General features: G+C 37.0%; 1 protein-coding gene across 4 annotated transcripts in view; it reads right to left on the bottom strand.

The window, feature by feature from the left end:
- The window catches only part of CSMD1 (CUB and Sushi multiple domains 1), a 1,084,078-nt gene that overhangs the window by 858,571 nt on the left and 205,685 nt on the right, over positions 1 to 19,822 (bottom strand). For all 4 annotated transcript variants that reach the window (XM_032681799.1, XM_032681800.1, XM_032681801.1 and 1 more), the window contains exon 2: positions 11,258 to 11,474. In XM_032681799.1, coding sequence (XP_032537690.1) covers positions 11,258 to 11,474 — 217 coding nt within the window. The remainder of the gene's footprint in view (positions 1 to 11,257; positions 11,475 to 19,822) is intronic.

The raw sequence follows: 19,822 nt of genomic DNA, 5'->3' as shown, positions 1-19,822 counted from the left end.
ATTTATTTTACATCTCATTATCCTACTCTGATTCTGTTAGTAATAAACTCAACTAATATTCCAAATTCGAGTCTGCTTTGCCTATGATGGTGACCAATAAGTGATCTCTCCCAGTCCTTATCTCAACCCATGAACACTTTGTTATATTTTCTCTCCTCTGTCCAGCTAAAGAGGGGAATGATAGAATGGCTTTGGTGGGTACCTGGCATCCAGCCATGGTCAACCCACTGCAGCATGGAATCTTCCACTAAACTGGGTTGCTAAAAGCCCCAAAATGCCCTGGACTTTATTTGAAACATATTTTTGTTTAATATCACTGTTTTCTCTAGTCAATACTTCCAACATGGTAAGTGTAGAAAACTTTTGGAAGAATTGCTCAAGGAGGGAAAAAATGTAGTGTTCACTCAAGGAAACTTTGCTGCCTGGGAAATTTTTTCCCATTAATAGCTTTATGTGTGTTTCTCTCTCTACCTACCAGGAAGGTTGACTGCCTGTTACAAGAGTTCTCACAGACATGCCTGGAAACCCCCTGCAAGGAGGCCAGGCAAGCCACAAAAGGTACCAAGAGAACAGGTGCTCTGTGTTTTGTCTTCCCAGTGTAAACTAGTACTGTATTTGTTAGTGGTTTTGACTTCTGGAAATAAGCTTTTTCATAGTACCTTAGCTGCAGCTGCAGCAGGTACTAGGTATCTGGGGTACCTGCACACATATAATTTGCCAGAGCCATTAAAAAAAAAAAAGGAATATTAATCTTTAAAAATCATTTACTTTGTGTAACACATCCATAACTCTTCATCTTACTGACATATGGCAGCTTAAATGGAGAGAAAAACCCTGTATTTTAATTACAAACTTTTATCAATTTTATGATGGATAGTTCATAACCTATGAGACAAGAGGATGTCTCTCCTCTTTAGCTCAAATCCGTGAAAAACATGGTCCCTGGTGGTTCTCTTGGGAATCCCTGCTTTATTACTTCTTCACCAGGGACAAAGCAAGGACCTTGTCTCATTTTTCCTCGCTGATGGAAACTCTCAAAACAACAAACTGTTACAATTTTTAAGTATAGTAAAGGATAATAGCTAATGACATAGATGAAGGGGTTGAGTGCACCCTCGGCAAATTCTCAGCAAGCTGAGAGGTACTGTTGACACTCCTGAAGTACAGGATGCCATCCAGAGCGACCAGAATCTCACGAAGTTTAACAAGATTGAGTGCAAGGTGCTGCACCTGCATAGGGGGAGCCCCCAGTATAAATACAGTCTGGATGATGAACAGATCAAGAGCAGCCCTAATGAGAAGGACTTGGGGTGCTGGTGGATCGCTGGACATGACCAGGTAATGTGCTCTTGAAGCCCAGAAAGCCAGTTGTCTCCTGGACTGCATCAAAAGCAGCATGGCCAGCAGGTCAAGGGAGGTGATTCTGCCCCTCTACTCTGCTCTGGTGAGACCCCACCTGAAGCACTGCATCCAGCTCTGGGGGCCCCAGAACAGGAAGGACATCAACTTGTTGTAGCAAGTCTAGAGGAGGGCCACCAAGATAATTAGAGGGATGGAGCACCTCTCCTATGAGGAGAGGCTAAGAGAATTGGGATTGTTCAGCCTGGAGAAGAGAAGGCTGCAGGGTGGCCTAATTGAGACCTTACAGTAATTGAAGGGACCCTACAAGGGAGATGGAGAGTAACTACAAGGGCATGTAGTGACAGGACAAGACAGAATGGGTTCAAACTGAAAGAGAGTAGGTTTAGAATGGATATTAGGAAGAAATTCTTTACTGTGCACTGGAACAGGTTGCCCAGAGAATTTGGTGTCTTCCTTTATGAGCAGAATCACTCTCATTATATGTACTTCTAGTCAGCCACTGGCTAGTTAGTATTCTTAATAAATTCATTGAGTTGAATGGTGATGGGCATACATAGTTTTCACTCAAATGAAAGTATGAAGTCAGGAATAAGCTAGGACTTGAGTAGATTTTAGACTGTGTTAAGTGGGAAAAACATCACTGTCAAAATCCAAGGCCACTAATAATGTCAGCAGATACTCTTGTGAACATGAACAGAACAAAAGCTGAGGAAAGTCTTCAAGTAATATCTGGAACTGCAAGATTATGAGAACACTTGTCTACAAAATTTGTTTTACAAGATAAATTGAATGTGTGTGACTGGATCACAGGGGGAGACGATACTGAACTTTCACTGCAGTAATTCAGAGATGAGAGACTGCAGAGTTCTCCTCAAATGCCTGAACATTTCTGATGTTGTATCTGTGCCATGATCACTACACCCCTGTCCAGCACAGGGTAACCCAAAACCAGACTGTGATCATACAGTCAATAATCACCAGGCTCAGTTAAGACAGGCAGGTAATTACCAAATGACAGTAAGAGAACATGATTCACAGTTTAATCTAATTACATCATTACAGAAATATGAAGACTATATTTTATAAAGTTTTTTTCCCCCTTTAATTTTACAGTTATCAGATAAAATACGTTTTTCCTCTCTAAAACAAACAAGCATCAAAATTTCTTCATAGCATACAGGTTATGTATTAAATTAAATTTATCTATCACAGTTACATAGAAATGATGAAAATTCCCAAAATAAGGATGTACAGCAAAAAATCAAAAGGGTACAGATTTTGGCAACTAGATTTTCTTATTGAGGAGTCCAGCTGTAAATTTTCTAAAGGCTGTAATTTAATTATTAGCTTGCAGTCAGAATGTGAGCAAAGGGAACTGACAGATGTCTGACCAAGAACAGTTGCAATAATTATTGTATATACAGCATTTAGGGATGCTGATCAGCAGCTTCTCTACATAATCATGCCAATTCAATGTATATAATTTAAAATAAAACAGAGTAACTTTTTATACAAAATGGAAGATACAGAAAGACTAGTAACATAAAACTGCTTTATGTTCTCTGCGTGCGTAATATATGCTGAAGTGACAGATAATAAAGGTAAGCAATTTTCCTCACTCTCAAAAATTTATGTATTTAAGAGTTAAAATTCCTTACACAACCAGCAACTGAGTTAATGCTATCACCTGTTTAGTTGGAAAGTTGTCTGCAATTTTGGTGTCAATTGTATCACCACGCTACACTAAAACACTTTTTAAAGTGCATCTACACTTTGAGAGCTGCAATTCCCCAGCCTGTTTATCTGCATTCTTAATGTATTCTAGTATCATAGTCCTAAGGAATTTTGAGAATGAGTGTGAGATCTTACAGGAATTTTTCATATTTAAGTAAGTGTTAAAATCTGTAGATACTGTTATTATCCCAAATCACTGGAATTTTAGGAGCTTCAGAAACTATCATAAACGAAAGGAAAAACAAAAAATAAAACCCTCTCAAAAGAAAAAACAAAACAAAACCCACAAAATGAAACAGAAATTTGTATACTGAACAGTGTTCAAAAAAATCTTGCAAGTGTTTGTAGTTCTGCAGATTACAAACACATCAGTCTGACAGAATCAAAAATGTTTTCCTTAAAATATTGTATATCATGTGAGTTCCCTGTCTACCTCAAGAGACTTCATACCAATGAAGACAATTTTTTCATCCTTGACAATACTGAAGTAACATTTAAACCTTATTCTGAGATTTCAGGTGAAGCAAAGATGTAAACTGAGCTCTTCAAAACCCATGTACATAAAATACATACCCACACTCACAACTAGAAATTATTTGTGATTTTGTAAATACTGAATAAATGGATGTTTGAGGTGTTCTGTTTTGTAAAATAACTAATTAAGGTGTGCATGGATGTCTGCCTTGGTATGATCATAAATATAATTCCTTCAAGTTGAATAACTAATTATTTGTTACATATGCAATAATAAATAACAATCCATATGCAATAATAAATAACAAGGGAGTCAAATCTACACCTCTTATTTGAAATCAAGGTTCTCTAAAACATCATCATGTGAAACACTTAGAACCCATTCATAAAGAGCAACCCGTCTTTCTCAGCAGGCCACTATAAGGTATCTTTAAATACTTGCCTACTTTATTAGAAAGGTATTTACAAACCATTTTTTAAATTATCCACTTAAATCAAATTTGGTTGCACATCTATGAAACAGTAAGAATACCTAACTCAGGCTAAAGTTTCTAAAACCATAGAATTTAAAGCTCTTTGTAACCACATCCCAATTCTCCCCTTTTAAGTCCCTTACTCTGAATACTTTTGAAACTCTTCATACAAATGCACCAAATCACTGGTGACACTTATATAAATCCAGTCTGAAAAGTACAGGAGAGGCAAAGTAGCAACATCTATATATTCTCTCAAGATGTACTATGGCTAGTTTCAGAAGAAAAAGAGATCTACCTCCAAGAGGCCAAAGAAATTGAACACAGCTACATTTTCATTATGGTGTCACATTCATTATTTTAAAGAAAAACATACTGACTTAAAGAACTACATTAGAAAAGGTTTAAACAACTGATGAAGAATGTTACGGTATAAATTCATGCACTGCTTTGCCTTGTTAAATGAATCCAGTTTTTTTTCCTCCAAGAAATAATAGTTCTTTAAATATGAAATGGATTTTCTTAGGTGGGAGTTCCAACAATACTCCATGGAGTTTTGAGGGGAAAAAAGAGTATTCTTTTTTAGTTGGTCATCATTTAGTATCAGCCTGAAATATGTAATCAATATGTTCTATAATAATTGGTGAAATAGCTTGTTAGTAAGAAGACTCCTTATTTGACTTTAATAATTTTTTGTTAAATCTTTTCAGTATATGAGCTTTTCAACAAAATTAGGAAGCTCATGATTTTGAATTGGGAAGCTAAAATTTTGGAAATAAGTATTTTACCTTTTGGCCATCTGTGGGGAAAAAAACCCCAACAAAACAAACCCCTACATGTGTTGGAACCTGCCAGTATTGCACACATAAATTATCTTTCCTTCCATTATACACTCTTTCATTTTGGCAGAAACTATTTGTCAGCATTTAGTTGATCAGGTCATAGTTTCATTTCTTTCCTGAAACAGCTATATGATGTATAATCAATCATATTTTAGTCATCTACTACAAATGTTTCCTTCTTCCTAATCCTTTAATAGGTGAAAAAGTGAAGAAAATCTGATTTAGAGGAGGCCACAAAGATGATGAGAGGGATGGAGCAGTTCTCCTACCAAGACAGGATGAGAGAGCTGGGATTGTTAAGCCTGGGGAAAAGAACGCTTTGGGTAGACCTCAATGTGGCCTTCCAGTACCTGAAGGAGACTTATAAAAAGGAGGGAGAGGGACGTTTTTCATGGGTAGATGATGATAGGACAAGGGGCAATGGTTTTAAGCTGCAAGAGGGCAGGTTTAGATTAGATGTTAGGAAATTAGATGTTAAGAAATTTTTTACTCAGAAGGTGTTGAGGTACTGGAACATGTTGCCCAGAGAAATTGTGGAAGGACCATGCCTTGGAAGTGTTCAAGGTCAGGTTGGATGGGGGTTTGAGCAACCCGATCTTGTGGAAGGTGTCCATGCCCATGGCAGGGGCACTGGAATTAGGTGATCTTTAAGGTTCTTTACAACCCAAGCCATTCTATATTTTATTCTATGATTATATGATTAATATAAAAAGGGGAACAGTTGCCACTGATAGGCAAGAACTCAGTAATAATTTGCATAATCACAGTAATAATTTTCCTTTTCTTGCAGACATGAAGTACCAGAATGTCCTGCTGAAATTATTCAATAATCCTGTTTTACAAATTTGAACACTAGCCCAGTCTCTGTTACTTTGCCCTGTGTTCTAGGTAGGCTTCAGCTGGAAAAAATATGACTACTATACTCATTCCTACACTGTTCTCTTCACAAAGTAACTAGCTCACACACACAAAAGTACTATACACTCAATACAACTTGTAGAAAATGCTATGCAATAAAAATTTAAAAAATACTACATATGACATTTTCATGGGGAAAGGAAAAAGAAATAAAGAACTTCAAAATGAGTGAAGCTCTTGCTGCTGCATTGATAGCACTTCTGCAGAAAAGTCAATCACCCCCTCATTGCTTCACTGTTCTCTTGACCCTGGAGAGACCTAAGACAGAAATGGTTTCTGAAGAAATAAAACAATAAACAACCAAGAAACAAAACAAAACCTATCAAACAAAAAATTTAAAACACTGCATACATGATAAATCATGCTTTGTTAAGATAAAAGGGGTTTAATAGTAAATGGGAGCTCAGACTTTAACTTTTACCTCCATGCTTGGATTTTGAAGTATATACATGTAGTTTATTGCTTGATGGAGACAGAGAAAAGTGAATACTATGAATAATTCACACTTAGTTCCTATTATTGCTACATAATTTAAGAAAGCAGAGGGTATGTGTTGGTATTAAACATATATTTTATATATTCTTGCAGAAAATTTTTGGTAAGCTTTATTTTATTACATGTTCTGTTAGCAACTTTCATAAATTGCATTACTGATCTGTTAAACCAAAACTGTTTATTTTACCTAATATGAGTAATAACAAGCAGCACCTATTATATTATTACCTAGATTTCAGTGAACTCAATAAAGCTTTAGGGGTCCAAGAAGCCATGAAGGTAAACAGACATTTTAAAATCAGTTTCAAAAAAAATATTTATTATCTATGTCCAAAATAACTGACAGATGTGCACACACACAACAAAAATATTCACATCCGCACATTTCTGTCTTCTCATTAGTGTATATAATTTTATTAGCAGCATTTCTGTGTAAGAAAAACCAAAACTGCTAGGAATCCATTTCTAAAATTTTTTCAGAACTGTCTGAAAGATTGATTAGTTGAAAAAGTTTATTCCACAGTATATTGCACAGGTCTTCTGCAACTAACTCTTAGGTAAACTAAGTGTGAGATACTAAAAAAATAACTGACAGACACTGTAACACAGAGATTACAGCATTTACCTGTATTTGACACAAAAAAAATGTGGAATCTTAGGCCATAACCTGAGATGAAGGCAATTCCACATACAAAGTCTCAGTTCACTAAGTTTGTAACATTCACAGTTCTAAGTCCTAACACCCCATTTACATCCCACTTCATCTCTTCAGCAACAGATGTTTTGGTACAAACTCTTCTGTTTACCTAGTCCTGTTACAGTTTCCCTATACCTCTCTATGAAACTACTATTCAGGAATTCTGCATATAGGAAAAATACACTGTAACAAGACATGCTAAAATTAATAAGCAATTTTCTCTTTTCAGGTGTGGAAAATAGATATGTATTAGAACCAGCTCTGAAATGACTTCCGAAATCCATGAACTCTTGAGATGTCTGTTTTGAACTCACTTGCCTCTGACCCATAGTGCATCTATCAGCACTATGCAAGTTGATAAGTCAATATTGCCAAAATACACTGAGCCCCTTCAGAGCTGGCCTGTGTCCCTATGTCCTGTTGATACATTCCCCCTTTCTATTAAAAATGTTACCATTTATTATTTTATCTGATACATACGGTAAAGAAACAAAGTCAAACTAAATATTTTCTTGCACCTGTATTACAGGCAGTAGCAGATATTCAGTGAATTACTGAATACAATGCTTACTTAGGAAAACAATCCACAAGGAATTCAACTGAATAATAACTGTTCTCATTGCATCACTCTCGCATCTCTTCTCCACAAGTTTCATCCATATGAGTTCTGCACGCTGATGATTAATTGCATATAACAAATGACAATATCTTTAGAATATAAAATGGAAATAAAAAATACATTTTACATCTTTTCTTAGCTTAAGTAGAATGTGATTTATTTTGAAATCTTTCTCCATCAACTAATAATGCAATATTTTGGCTTTCATGTAAGGATGAGACATCCGTTTTGGTTATAATATATGGTGAAATCAATTATCTAACTTCATGTTTGTCAATAGAATTAAGACTTCAGTACGCAACAAAGCATTATCATAACAGGTCTCATTACAGTTAAAATTTCAGTTTTCCTCTTTTATATATCACAGAATCATAGTCATAGAATACCGGAGGGGAAGAAACCTCAAGGACCATCTGGTTCAGCTTTTCATGGCAGAAGCACAGACTAGAAAAGATGGTCCAGTACCCTGTCCAGCTGAATCTTAAAAGTGTGCAAGGTTGGGGACACCTCCACAGGGAGATTATTCCAATGACTGATTTTTCTCATTGTGAAAAATTTTCCTCTTGTGTCCAATCAGAATCTGCTCAGGAATTACTTGTACCCTATACCTCTAATTTTTTCATGCAAAAAGGGAGCATCCAACTCTTTTGTAGCCACCCTTTAAATACTGGAACATGGTTTTAAGATCTCCCCTTCTCAAGGCTGAACAAACCCACTTCTCTCAGCCTTTCCTCATACAGCGTCTTTCCAGTCATCAAACATCTTCATGTTCCTTCTCTGGACCCTCTCTAGCCTGTCCACATCTTTTTTGTATAGTTGGGGCAAAACTGAACACAATATTCCACGTGTGGCCTGACAAGCCCTGTGCAGCGTGGGACAATGATTTGTTTATCCCTGCTGGTGACGCCCTTGTTGACGCAGCCCTGCCTCCTGTTGGCTTTCTTTGCTGGAGCAGCACACTGCTCGCTCACATTGAGCGTGTTGTCCACCAGGACCCACAGGTCCCTTTCCTTAGAGCTACTGCACCACTGAATAGATCACAGCCCGTGCTGCACTCCTGGATTGTTTTCCCATCCAAAATACATGTGTGAGTACATATATAAATATAAATATATACCTATATAAATATATATATTATATATCAACTCCTGTCTTGTGTTCTGTGAACTTTACAACCATAAAAATAAAGCAACTGCAGCAATTTGTTTAAGGACAATTTTGGACCACAGGTCTCAGTAATTACACAGAATTACTGAATTATAGTTGGGTTTTATCTAGGAAAAAATCACTATGTAAATAGCACTTTTTAGTACCTTATGTTTTGTTTACATTGTTCTTCCTGCTACCATGTTACTTCTCAACCTCCTTATAACATAGCTTACAATAGGCTGTGATTACTACCATATGTAATTTATTCCTTAAATCACTACATGCTAAAGCATAATAATGCACTAACAGAAGAAGTTCATCTTACCGCTACCTGTTTTGCTTTTCTTTCTCCACACAAACAGCCTAAAACAATTTATTCCTTTGCCTTATCATTTCAATGTATTTTGTATTTGTTTCTATTTCATTAGGTTTTACAATCAATATGCAGTAAAAGTATACTGGTGGCCGTTTAGCATACTGAAAGGTCCCTCAGGCAGCACAATAAACTAGTTGAACATAGTATTCATTTCTATTCATTTTTGCTTTAGCAGTTGAAAAAATAAGATACAAAATATAGGATTAATATTACTTAATTATTATAGTTTGTGACAGTGATATAGTTACACAGCTATTTTTAAGGAAAATCTCTAGATTCGGCATGATGGCTTAAGAAATACAATTACCCAAAATCTAATGGAGTGTTTTTAATCTATGGGAGAAAAAAAAAGTGTGTGCCCTCAAGCAGAAGTTCCAAGATGCTCTCTTGCATCTGCATGCTGTCAGCTAAAAAAAAAAGAGGACTATAATTTTTCAATATCTGCTGAGAGAATTGTCTTGAAATGTGCAATTGCAGAGAGGTAAACCTGTGAATGTGCTTTGTACAATGAGGAGTATGCCACAGGATATGAGACGTCAATAACCACCCGTCATTCAAATTCTGCTACATTAACTTCAGCATCCTGCAAACCCAACAAGTGCTTCTTTCCTTATGATGCCATTTATGAACGTAACTGCTTGGCAAATGCAAACAAGGAGAAATAAAATTCCAGCTTCAATGCTGGAAGCTGAAAGCAAAACCTTTATTTTACAGGAATCAACAGCAATTACAATTACTTCACTGGGATCAAGATCATGCTTAGGAATTTTTGTTTTCCATGCTCATACCCACAGAATACCTGTTGGTGCTCTTCCTTAAAACAATTTTCTACCAAGATTAGTGCAAAACAAGTAGGCATGTTAGATATTGCATTTTTAAACATTTGACTAAAAAAGAAATATTTATCCTTTTACACAGGGGATACAAGTACTAGAGATCAGTTAAGTGCAGTAAATGAAGCCCACACATGAAATGAAGCCCATGCAATGAAAGCACCAGTAGCTGCATCCTACCTTCCTATCTTTTCAAAACTTTTTGGTCTGAATCAACAATGAATCAGAACATTTTTGTTGTCAAAAATATATGATGATACCCACTAAAATGCGTAACAAGTTGGTGATGTTCCCACATTTGTTTTAACACTATAGTATAAATCAGCATCATGTAAAAGGGTAATCAGACAACAGAACTGACAGCAGTGTTTTACAGTACTCCATAAATCTTATGACTGAACAGAAAATGACAAAGCAGCACTGAAAGCAATGTTTGCTTTCCAGTTCTGCAGTCGAGATCCAGCAAATGACTGAGGAACTCACAAGACACCAATGAAATGAATGCATCAAAACCTGAAGTTATGAAAAGCTTCAAGATCAAAAAGCCTCCATAAAGCCTCGTTATAACCTCAGTGGTATTTGGACAGACAAGTTACCCCAGTTTCTGACCTTTAAAGATACCTAATTGCTTAATGGAGAATAATTTCAATTTTGGCAATGTCAAGCAATTTACAGCTCAACTCATCTGCCAGGCAGACAACAGTCACCTGAAGGATTTCATCCAGCAAGCATTTTCAGACGCAGCCTACCATGCACTAATGATATTGTGTCTCACAGTATCACTCACCACTTCTGTGCCACATTTGGTAAGAGACCATGGGACACTGTTAGCACAAACAGCACACCCATCCTCTGATTCAAATATTGTAGGCATGGTAGAAAAGTAAAGCATGATCTCAGTAAGAGTTCTTTCAAAAAGTGGTGATTGGTGCCTTCAAGAAAGGGTCCCTGGGCCAAATCTGTATTACATAGGTAGACAGATAAATAAGAATAATTTACTGTAATGTGGAATACTCCTGTGCTCAGGGTTTTTACAAAAACCGACCTCGAACTGTGCAAATTTTAAGTACTGATGTTACTGATACACAAGCTAGGGCCATAAGGATCTGAAACTTGAATAAATTTATTTTGCTGTGAGATCTTGGAGCACTGCTATCCCCATGGCTGGGGATGAACTAAGGAAACACAATGTAATTCTAACATATTATCTGAACATATATGTGTGAGAGACAAAGAAAAGTAAAGAGAGAGAGAAAGAAAGAAATTAAGAAAGAAAGTTCCTTACCTCACTTTTAAATTGCCTTGCTGTGGTTGTCCATCGTAAATTGACAAAATATCAAAATCTTCCTCGAGGGCAAAAGTATGAAATGACAATTGTATCCTATTACGCTCTCCTGTGATAATGATCCACGTGCAGTTGGCATAATTTGGATAACCATGAGGAAATCCAGGGCTTTCTATAGTACCATTTGGTCCCTGTACTAAGCCTCCACAGTTCTGACCTGAAAAAGAAGAAAGGAAAATATGCATTGGTCTTTTTTTTCTCCTCCAGTATATATTCTTACATGAGTATACCTATATGTAAACTTAATTTTATATTTTTTTCTAGATTACAAACACCATATAAAATTGCATTTATACCATTCGTCCCTCTGGATTCACAACTCTCATAGCTGGATTTTCTGAGACACCTACCAACTTTTTATGCAGTGAATCATTATTTGAGGTATTACTCAGTATTACAGTGTATTACTTATTCATCTAAATGTGAAATTTCAGCATTAGTTTTGCTGTCATAAATTCAATAGACCAACAGTTTTAGTGGCAGAGAATGTTCAGAGCTTTTTGGCAAAGGCCAGTTATAAAGTTTCTCTATAAACACTAAAGTATTAGGGTTTCTGTTGTTCTGAAACATACTTTCAACATGACAAGCAAAATGTAAACACATTTATTATGCATTGTGTTACAACTAACGTCAAGATTTTTATTCTTTGACAACATAGCAAAATTTCTGTGGTATAACATTTGTAGTGTCATAAGTATTGTGGTCAGGAAAGTGTTAATTTTTTTTCTAATGTTTTTGGGATTCTTTAAATATATCACTGAGGGTTTTAGTTAGCAGGCATTTGTGTCTGGTCTGTACATCCTACAGACTTTGTGAGGGCATGATATCTCATTAACAGGAAGTCCTTAGCAAGAAACCTTGATTTACAGTGCACACTGTTGCTAGTTTCCTACTTGATTTTGTTAATCACACACACAACAGTTGTACTGACTCAGAGCTGGAGAGAAGCATTAATGAAATATTTGAACAGAGAAAAGTATAAGGACATTCTGTGCACTGTACTTCTTGGATTATTATATGCATTTTAAGCACTTAAGAACAAGTATAATCTTAGCATTTTGTTGTTACACCTAAACCAGAAAAGTATTTCAGACTGCAATTTTATTATTAACTTCCCAGCAGTGGGTCTCTGAGACTGAATCCTTCAGAGGAGTGCTGTCAAATTCTTGTAGGAGGTTTCTAAATCTTAATAGAATAGATTTAATAGAAGGGATTTGATGCTAAAACTGAGGAACTAATAGGGAATATTTTTTTTACTAAATTTCAAATATAACAAAAACTCTAATGAAGAGATAAAAAAGCTTTGGGGATTCAGGATGTCTTTGAAGTAAAAATCTTCTCTAGTATATCTACCATTTGATTCACATTGCTTTAATAAGACATTGTTATCATTAAACATTTGTAAAGAAGGAATCTATTACACCATGAACTTAGCATGAATTTTTCAGCTATGTACTGTTCACTATAACTTATCAGCATTCTTGCAGATGCTTTGCATTGTATTCCTCTTCCTTCAACCACAGAGGAAATGTCATACAAGTGTCACAAGCAATTTAAAATAATTTAATGACTACAGAACTACTACCCTGAAAACAGAAAAGAAATATAGTGACAGCCCACCACCCTGTTACTCTAACCAGCTACTTCATGTTTCCAGGATCCAGAAACTGGTTTATATAAGTCAAGTACCGGCTGCAAGCAATGCTGCACAGCAGCCTTCCTACCACTCGAGTGTGAAAGAGTTATTTTGAAAGAGGACAGATATCAAGTGCATATTAGCAATTCATCAAAAATCTGTCAAAGACAGAACCACCTTTCAGGAGCAGAAATTTGTAATTCTAGATAATAAGGAATATAGCACACCATATGTAACTGCATATGTAAATGCAATATGTTAACTACATTTCTGACTTCCAGGGAGACAAACAAATTATCTCCCCAATCTCTTAGGGAACCCAACAGCTGGCTTAAGGTAAAAATTAATATTACTGGGGTAGTAAGTGAACCCTCCAAACCCCCACATGGCCATGGCCAGCGATTTCTTTACAGAGACACTTGCTAACTGCTTGCAGAAGTCTTTGCCACTGCCACTAATTGCTCCCAGTTTTATCACTGAAGGCATTTTGTAGTCCTTATGGTAGGTACAGATTATTGTGCATTATTATTTTAGAAAATAAACAAACATGAATGGCAAATAAGGCAGACAACATATTACCGCTCTTTAACTTAAGCGTTTCTTACCACCCAGAGACCCTTCCTCCAGTTTGCTTTTGCTCTCCTGTATATATATTCCTCTAGTTCCGAAACTATTCATACACTATTCACTTTGTACCCAAGAAACATGAGGCAAAGGAGAATCATAAAGAAAAATGATTACTGTGAAATGCTATTTAAGTTTGCTCTTAATTTTATATTCATATATATAAATGTATACTTATTTACTTAGTATTCAGTAAAAACCCCAGTAAAAATCCTAGAAGAAATTTAATATACTGTTAACTCCCAGCAATCTTGTTACTGCACACTGACAACTGCAATGAGGATTTTGCTTCTGAAGCAAGTAATACTCAAAGAGACTTTACAACACGCATCCTTCTAGGTCTGCCCCTGCCTGGTTAAGACATAAGCATGTTAACAGAGTATAATGTAGGATAAAAGGGTCAGCTGCTATCTGTATAATACCTATTTTTTCAATATATGTAAGTCTAAAACCTTCAGAACTGCCAAATATTGCACTTCTGCCAAAGACTAAATTTATCATCAAATCACTTAAGAGAGATTCATTTCGAGGACATACTTGGAGAGTAGGAATGAGGAGACTTATGGGTGACAGGTGGCAGCAAATTAGGTAGGAGTTGACCAATATCCCTCAAGAAAATGCAGTTTCTGACTGCAGAGACACCACAGACCAGTAAGATGACAACAATGAGATTAAGAATATTTTGTTTCTTATGGATGTCTTAGTAGAAGAAAGCATCAACAAAGTAAAGAAACTGAACATATCAAGAGGAAAATATTAAAAGAATATCAGCAGAGATTAAGTAGTTCTGTTGAGCTGAATGTAGGTTGAAGACCCCAAAAAGGTCTACCCTTCAAATTCACTTTATTTCTGGTCCTTGTGTCAAATGGCAAAATAAATATTGCCATTTTTCACAAGACGTGCAGTCATTGACTCAATACTTGGCTAGAGCCTTCACAGATTTTTAAATCCTCCCTCCTGCACAGCAAATTCAGACACACACCCCTCACATCCCTGGAGCACCTCAAGCCTGCAATTATGACTCCTCCTACTCAGGTACATGCACAATTGCAGGAACTTTGTTACCGCAGTGTTAGCCACAACTTAAATGATTTTGATTGGCAAGGCACATGACAGCAACAGTTTCATCAATATGAATGATAACATGAAGATGTGTTATATATATACATAGAATAAAAAAGATTTCCTCTTGAACTACAATAGGTAACTACAGATTTAAATTGAGAGAGTGGAGCAGTACAGAGCAGTAAGACATGAACAGGTGGTTTGCACATCATGTTTCAATCACACCTTTTTCCTTTCTCTTATGTTTTCATATGCTCCCTTTGTGTTTTCACCTCTGTTGAGCTCCACTTAATCTCCAGCACTTCCTACCCCCTCCGAGGCTGCAGGCCCCCACAGCCCCTGCCATCAGCTGACCATGCTCTGCACCAGGCCTTCATCGCTTCTTTCTCATTAATATATCCAGAAGTCATCCTCTGTCTGTCTTACTACCCAATAAAATTATTATTTCCTAAAGTAACTTCAATCAAGAGGGAAATGCCAAAAGGTCAGGGAGGTAAAGGCACTATTATCTGAGGACTGTATTAAACAGCATGTAGCTACTTTAATTATCCTTTAAAAATCAATTTTTAAGTAAACCTCACACCACCATTATGAAGCACTTTCCAAGGAATTAATCAAACCAGAAAATAGTGAGATTCTTTTAATTTAGGCATCACTGAAAATTTATTCCCAACTACAATCCACCATCTTTACTGGCACACCTGAAGCACACCTTGGCCAGCAGTGACAGCACAGGAATCTCACAAAGTGGACGCCTACCCTTCACTGGAGTCTACTTGCTGTGCCCACCATCACTTTCAGGTGTCAGGGAGAACTGGTGCCAGAGAGCTTCAGTATTTCAGACATTTAAACATACCAAAGCCAGTCCCAGAGCAATGTGAAATGAGAATGGTGTACATTTACTCATTACGTTTTTGTAAGACCCAGGCAAAAAATAGTTCAAGAGAATTAATGAGAAATTGTTGAAAGTTATTTGATCTGAAATAATTAATGCCTGGGGGCCAGTGACCAGGGAGACCCCAGTGAGTGACACCCTTCGTCAGCCCCAAGTGGGACCAGGGCCAGAGTCTGTCTGCCTGCAGTGCAGCGCTGGGAACTAGTGCCGGTGTGTGAGTGCTGGCAAACATCTGTGGACAGATGAGGTGGTGAGAAGGGGATGTGGAGAGTGAAACAGGAGGGTTTCTCCAAGGGTGAGACCCTGGGTGGGGTTACTACTGCAGCCCAGGGAAACTGTGGTCAGCTTTCTGATTGGGTGAGTGGGTGGGAGGAACACAACTCCCCTGGGCCAGAGAGGAGAAACCAAATGAGGCCACTGGTACTGCCTGAACTCATGAGAATGTGAGTATGTCTGACTCTCTTAATCCATGGATCTGGCTGTATACATGTGCATGTGGTGTATTCTTGTGCTCTGTGTGCCTGTACCTACCGGGAAAAGCTGCTCAGCCTTATCACTGCCTGCATGCGGGAAAGAGGTGGGGCAGCCTCACCTTTGTTGGCTGCTGGATTCGACCCTTCCAAACACTATGAATTGCCTCTGAATCATTAAATATTCTATAGCTTGGCACTAAAGGTAAAACCAGACAAAAACCAGCAGCTAAATTGCAAAATCTAGATGAACTTCTAAATACAGATTCATTCAAGCCTTGCAATTTCTGGCTGTGACCAGTCTAGAGCCTTCATTGGGTCCATCTCACATGTGAAGCTTGAATGCATGTAATAACCTTAAATTCTGATGCAGACATTCACAAGGTGACTGGAACTTCATCAGTCTGTAAAACTTTTTAAATTCAGATCTTCTAGCCACAGGATACAAAATCATTGATTGGGTCGATGAAAAAGAAAAGCTAGTGTTTTTAAAGTCTCAGATTAGTACTCTAAGAGTCAGGCAATAGCTCTGTGCACCATTTCCTATGTGTATTTAAGCCTTTATCCAGCACCCAAATGAAAATAAATTATTCTGAAGGTTAAAGATTAATATGACTATTCAGCAAGAAATTCTGAAACAAATTCTGCCATAATACCAGATTTGCTGTGTACCAGAGCACAACATCTTAATTGCTGGTATATGAAAGTTTTTATTTTAATGAAGTTCTCAGTGTTGAAAAGCATATTATACATCAGCTGAATTACACTGCCACTACAAATTGAGAAAAAGATATTTCATGTTCTCTATTCAATAGTCAATTGTCCAAAAAGACCAATAAATCAGTATTCACACAAGTTAATGGGGAAATAAAATGCTGGAAAATATGTCTCTCTGCAGGAAATACTTTTTTTAAAAAAATCTTTTAATACTTTAAAAAAATCCGGTCTATAACACTATCAATTCAGATGCCACTAGTTAGTAGAGGTATAAAAAAATAGAAAGAGTATAATTAGTCTTTCGAGGGTACAGCTTGACAGTGCTTCCTTTTGATAAAGGAGTAAGTTCTTAATCAAAAGCAACTAGATTATATGAAGTTGGTTTATCCCTTTTCCTTCAAAAACAATTATTTTATCCCAGTAAAGCAAAGATCTTCACATTTTCTTCCTTCTTCCTTTGAATTTACTCCAACTGTTCTTAAGATTCATCAAAATGAAGGAAAGTAAAGGCATTAAAGAGAGGAAAGTAATGCAATTGTATAGCTGATTTGAAATATGTAGAAGGTGGTGCTGAAAAAGTTCTTTTATAGAGAGTAAGATCCTATATTTTAAAATGCTGAGCTAAAGGCAGACTTACTACCCTTTTAAACAAGACTGTTCTTCATAGATGTAAAATCATTCTGCAGATGGTGATCACCGAGGGCAGGTTGGATTTTATTTTTCTACTTTTCTAAGATAAAATAAAATAAATTTAGGCTTTAGGTAAACATCACTGTTACTGTTACAGTTGCTTAGCAACAGCTGGTAGAATGAGAGAGTATTGTATAGCCCAGGTAAATAAAAGGAAAGTGCTGACTCCATTGTTTGTGAAATACTGAAACAATAATCCAAATTCTCTCCTTAGCTTCACTGGAATAGGAGCAACTCAACTGTAGGCCAACTACTCTGAGGACTTCCTTACTTCTGTCAGAATCCTGCAACATGCAGGATAACTGTCTGTGCCAAATCTCATCACTTCAGCATTGTCACTTGCACTTTCATTTTATATTGATGCCTTTCATCGATGCCACTCTCCCAGACCACTTCACTGACAGCCTTGCTCACATGTCAGGATCTTACCGCAGGGGTTTTTATTATCATTTTTGTCACCAGATGCCTACATGATGAGGCTGAGAAGTGTACCGCAGTTCAAACAGTTTGTTTTTAAACTACTACTAAAGAACATATTGACAAAAAGACCAGTCCTGAAGACTGGGAAAAATCCATTTTTTTCATTGTAACTGCTCCTTGAACATCATCTGCGTTAACCACCTTTCTTCCCTGACAGTTATTACTTTGCGCATCACTTTTGTTATCTAGCAGGTTTTTTACTTTGTGTGACCACAGAACTAGTTCAGAAAAGGTTTCAAATTTTTTCATCTCTGTTACTTTAATTCATCCTTTCTTTGTATTTAAAACAGAGTGCAGAGTCAACTGATATCAACTGAGAAGGATAAATACTATCTTCCAAATTAAGTTGCTAACCCATAACTTGAGGAAAAAAATGAGTGGCAATAAATTTTTCAATAGTCATTAGAGAAGTTTCATTTGCAAAGACAGAAGAGTAATTTTTAAAATTTAATTTAGAAAGATCAGATGACATTACATTAGGTTTAGTGTTAAAACCATCAACTTTGTTAATAAAAGTGCATTTTGCAGGAAGAATTCTAGCTATAACATTAAAAATTATACTTTATGGATCTATTGCAAGAAAGAGTAAAACATTCTTCTGGACAGGCATCCATACACATAATTGTGCTTCTGATTTAGATGTGAATTTTATATCAGAATCAGAATATTGGCACTACTGTCCTATGTAATGTATGTATAGGAAAGAAGAACGAAAAATTAACAACGTAACATAGCAAACAGTATTTCAACATTAGCAAACTTAATCAAAACATAGGTAGAGGGACAACACATGCATGTATAAACACAAATTTCATTGGGCTTTTGATGTTAATAAATTTGCACACACAAAATGTATGCAGTCTATGATACTCACTAGCAATACCAGAGTAGGAATGATGCAACAGACACACAGTCCCACAAGATTATAAACTCAAAATACAGCTGTGTGAGACATTCATGAATGGAACTGAAATGATGTGTTCTAATAATCTTAACCACAGGAAATTTAGTACCTTATGTTTTGTATCTTACTGATATGTTTGCACAGTGCTAAAGTAATTTCTGATTTTAATGGGGCAACAGGACGGAATGGAGGGTGATGCAGCTGCTGTGCCTGAGTCCTGATGTCAGTAGCTGACATTTATTTACAACAATATTCAGAATGAAAGACAATGCTGTCATTGGTCACAGCCAGTACGCCTTCATGAGAGGAAAGTCCTGCTTATAAAGCCTGATTTCCTTTTATGACAAGGTAACCCACCTAGGTTATCAAGGGAAGCCAGTTGATGTCATCTTTTTGGATTTCAGTGAAGCTTTTGATACTGTCTCCCATAGGATCCTTCCAGACAAAATGCCCAGCACACAGCTGGATAAATGCATCATGGAATGGGTGAGCAGTTGGCTCATGGGTCAAGCACAGAGGGAAATAGTGAATGAGGTAACATCAGACTGGCAACCTGTCATTAGTGGGGTTCCACAGTGGGGTTCTTGGGGCCTGTACTCTTCAACATCTTCATAAATGATTTGGATACAGGACTGGAAGGGATACTAAGCAGATGATAAAAAATTCAGAGGAGCTGGTAATTCCTTCGAGGGCAGGGAGGCCCTGCAGAGAGACCTTGACAAATTAGAGGACTGGACAATCATCAACCATATGAAGTTCAACCACGGAAAGTGCTGGATTCTGCACCAGGGATGGGGCAACAATGTATGTACAGACTGGGGAATGAGATGCTGGAAAGCAGTGCCAGGAAGAGGACCTGGGTGTCCTGGTCGATGGCAAATTGAATATGAGTCAGCAGTGCTCTGGCAGCCAGGAGGGCCAACCATGTCCTGGGGGGTATCAAGTAAAGCATCTCCAGCTGGTTGAGGAAGGGGATTGTCCTGCTCTGCTCTGCTCTGGGGCATCCTCACCTCATAAGAAAGAT

The sequence above is a fragment of the Chiroxiphia lanceolata genome, chromosome 3, assembly GCF_009829145.1.
Source record: "Chiroxiphia lanceolata isolate bChiLan1 chromosome 3, bChiLan1.pri, whole genome shotgun sequence".
In the NCBI taxonomy this organism is placed as follows: Eukaryota; Metazoa; Chordata; class Aves; order Passeriformes; family Pipridae; genus Chiroxiphia; species Chiroxiphia lanceolata.
This window is presented reverse-complemented; position numbering and strand designations above follow the sequence as displayed.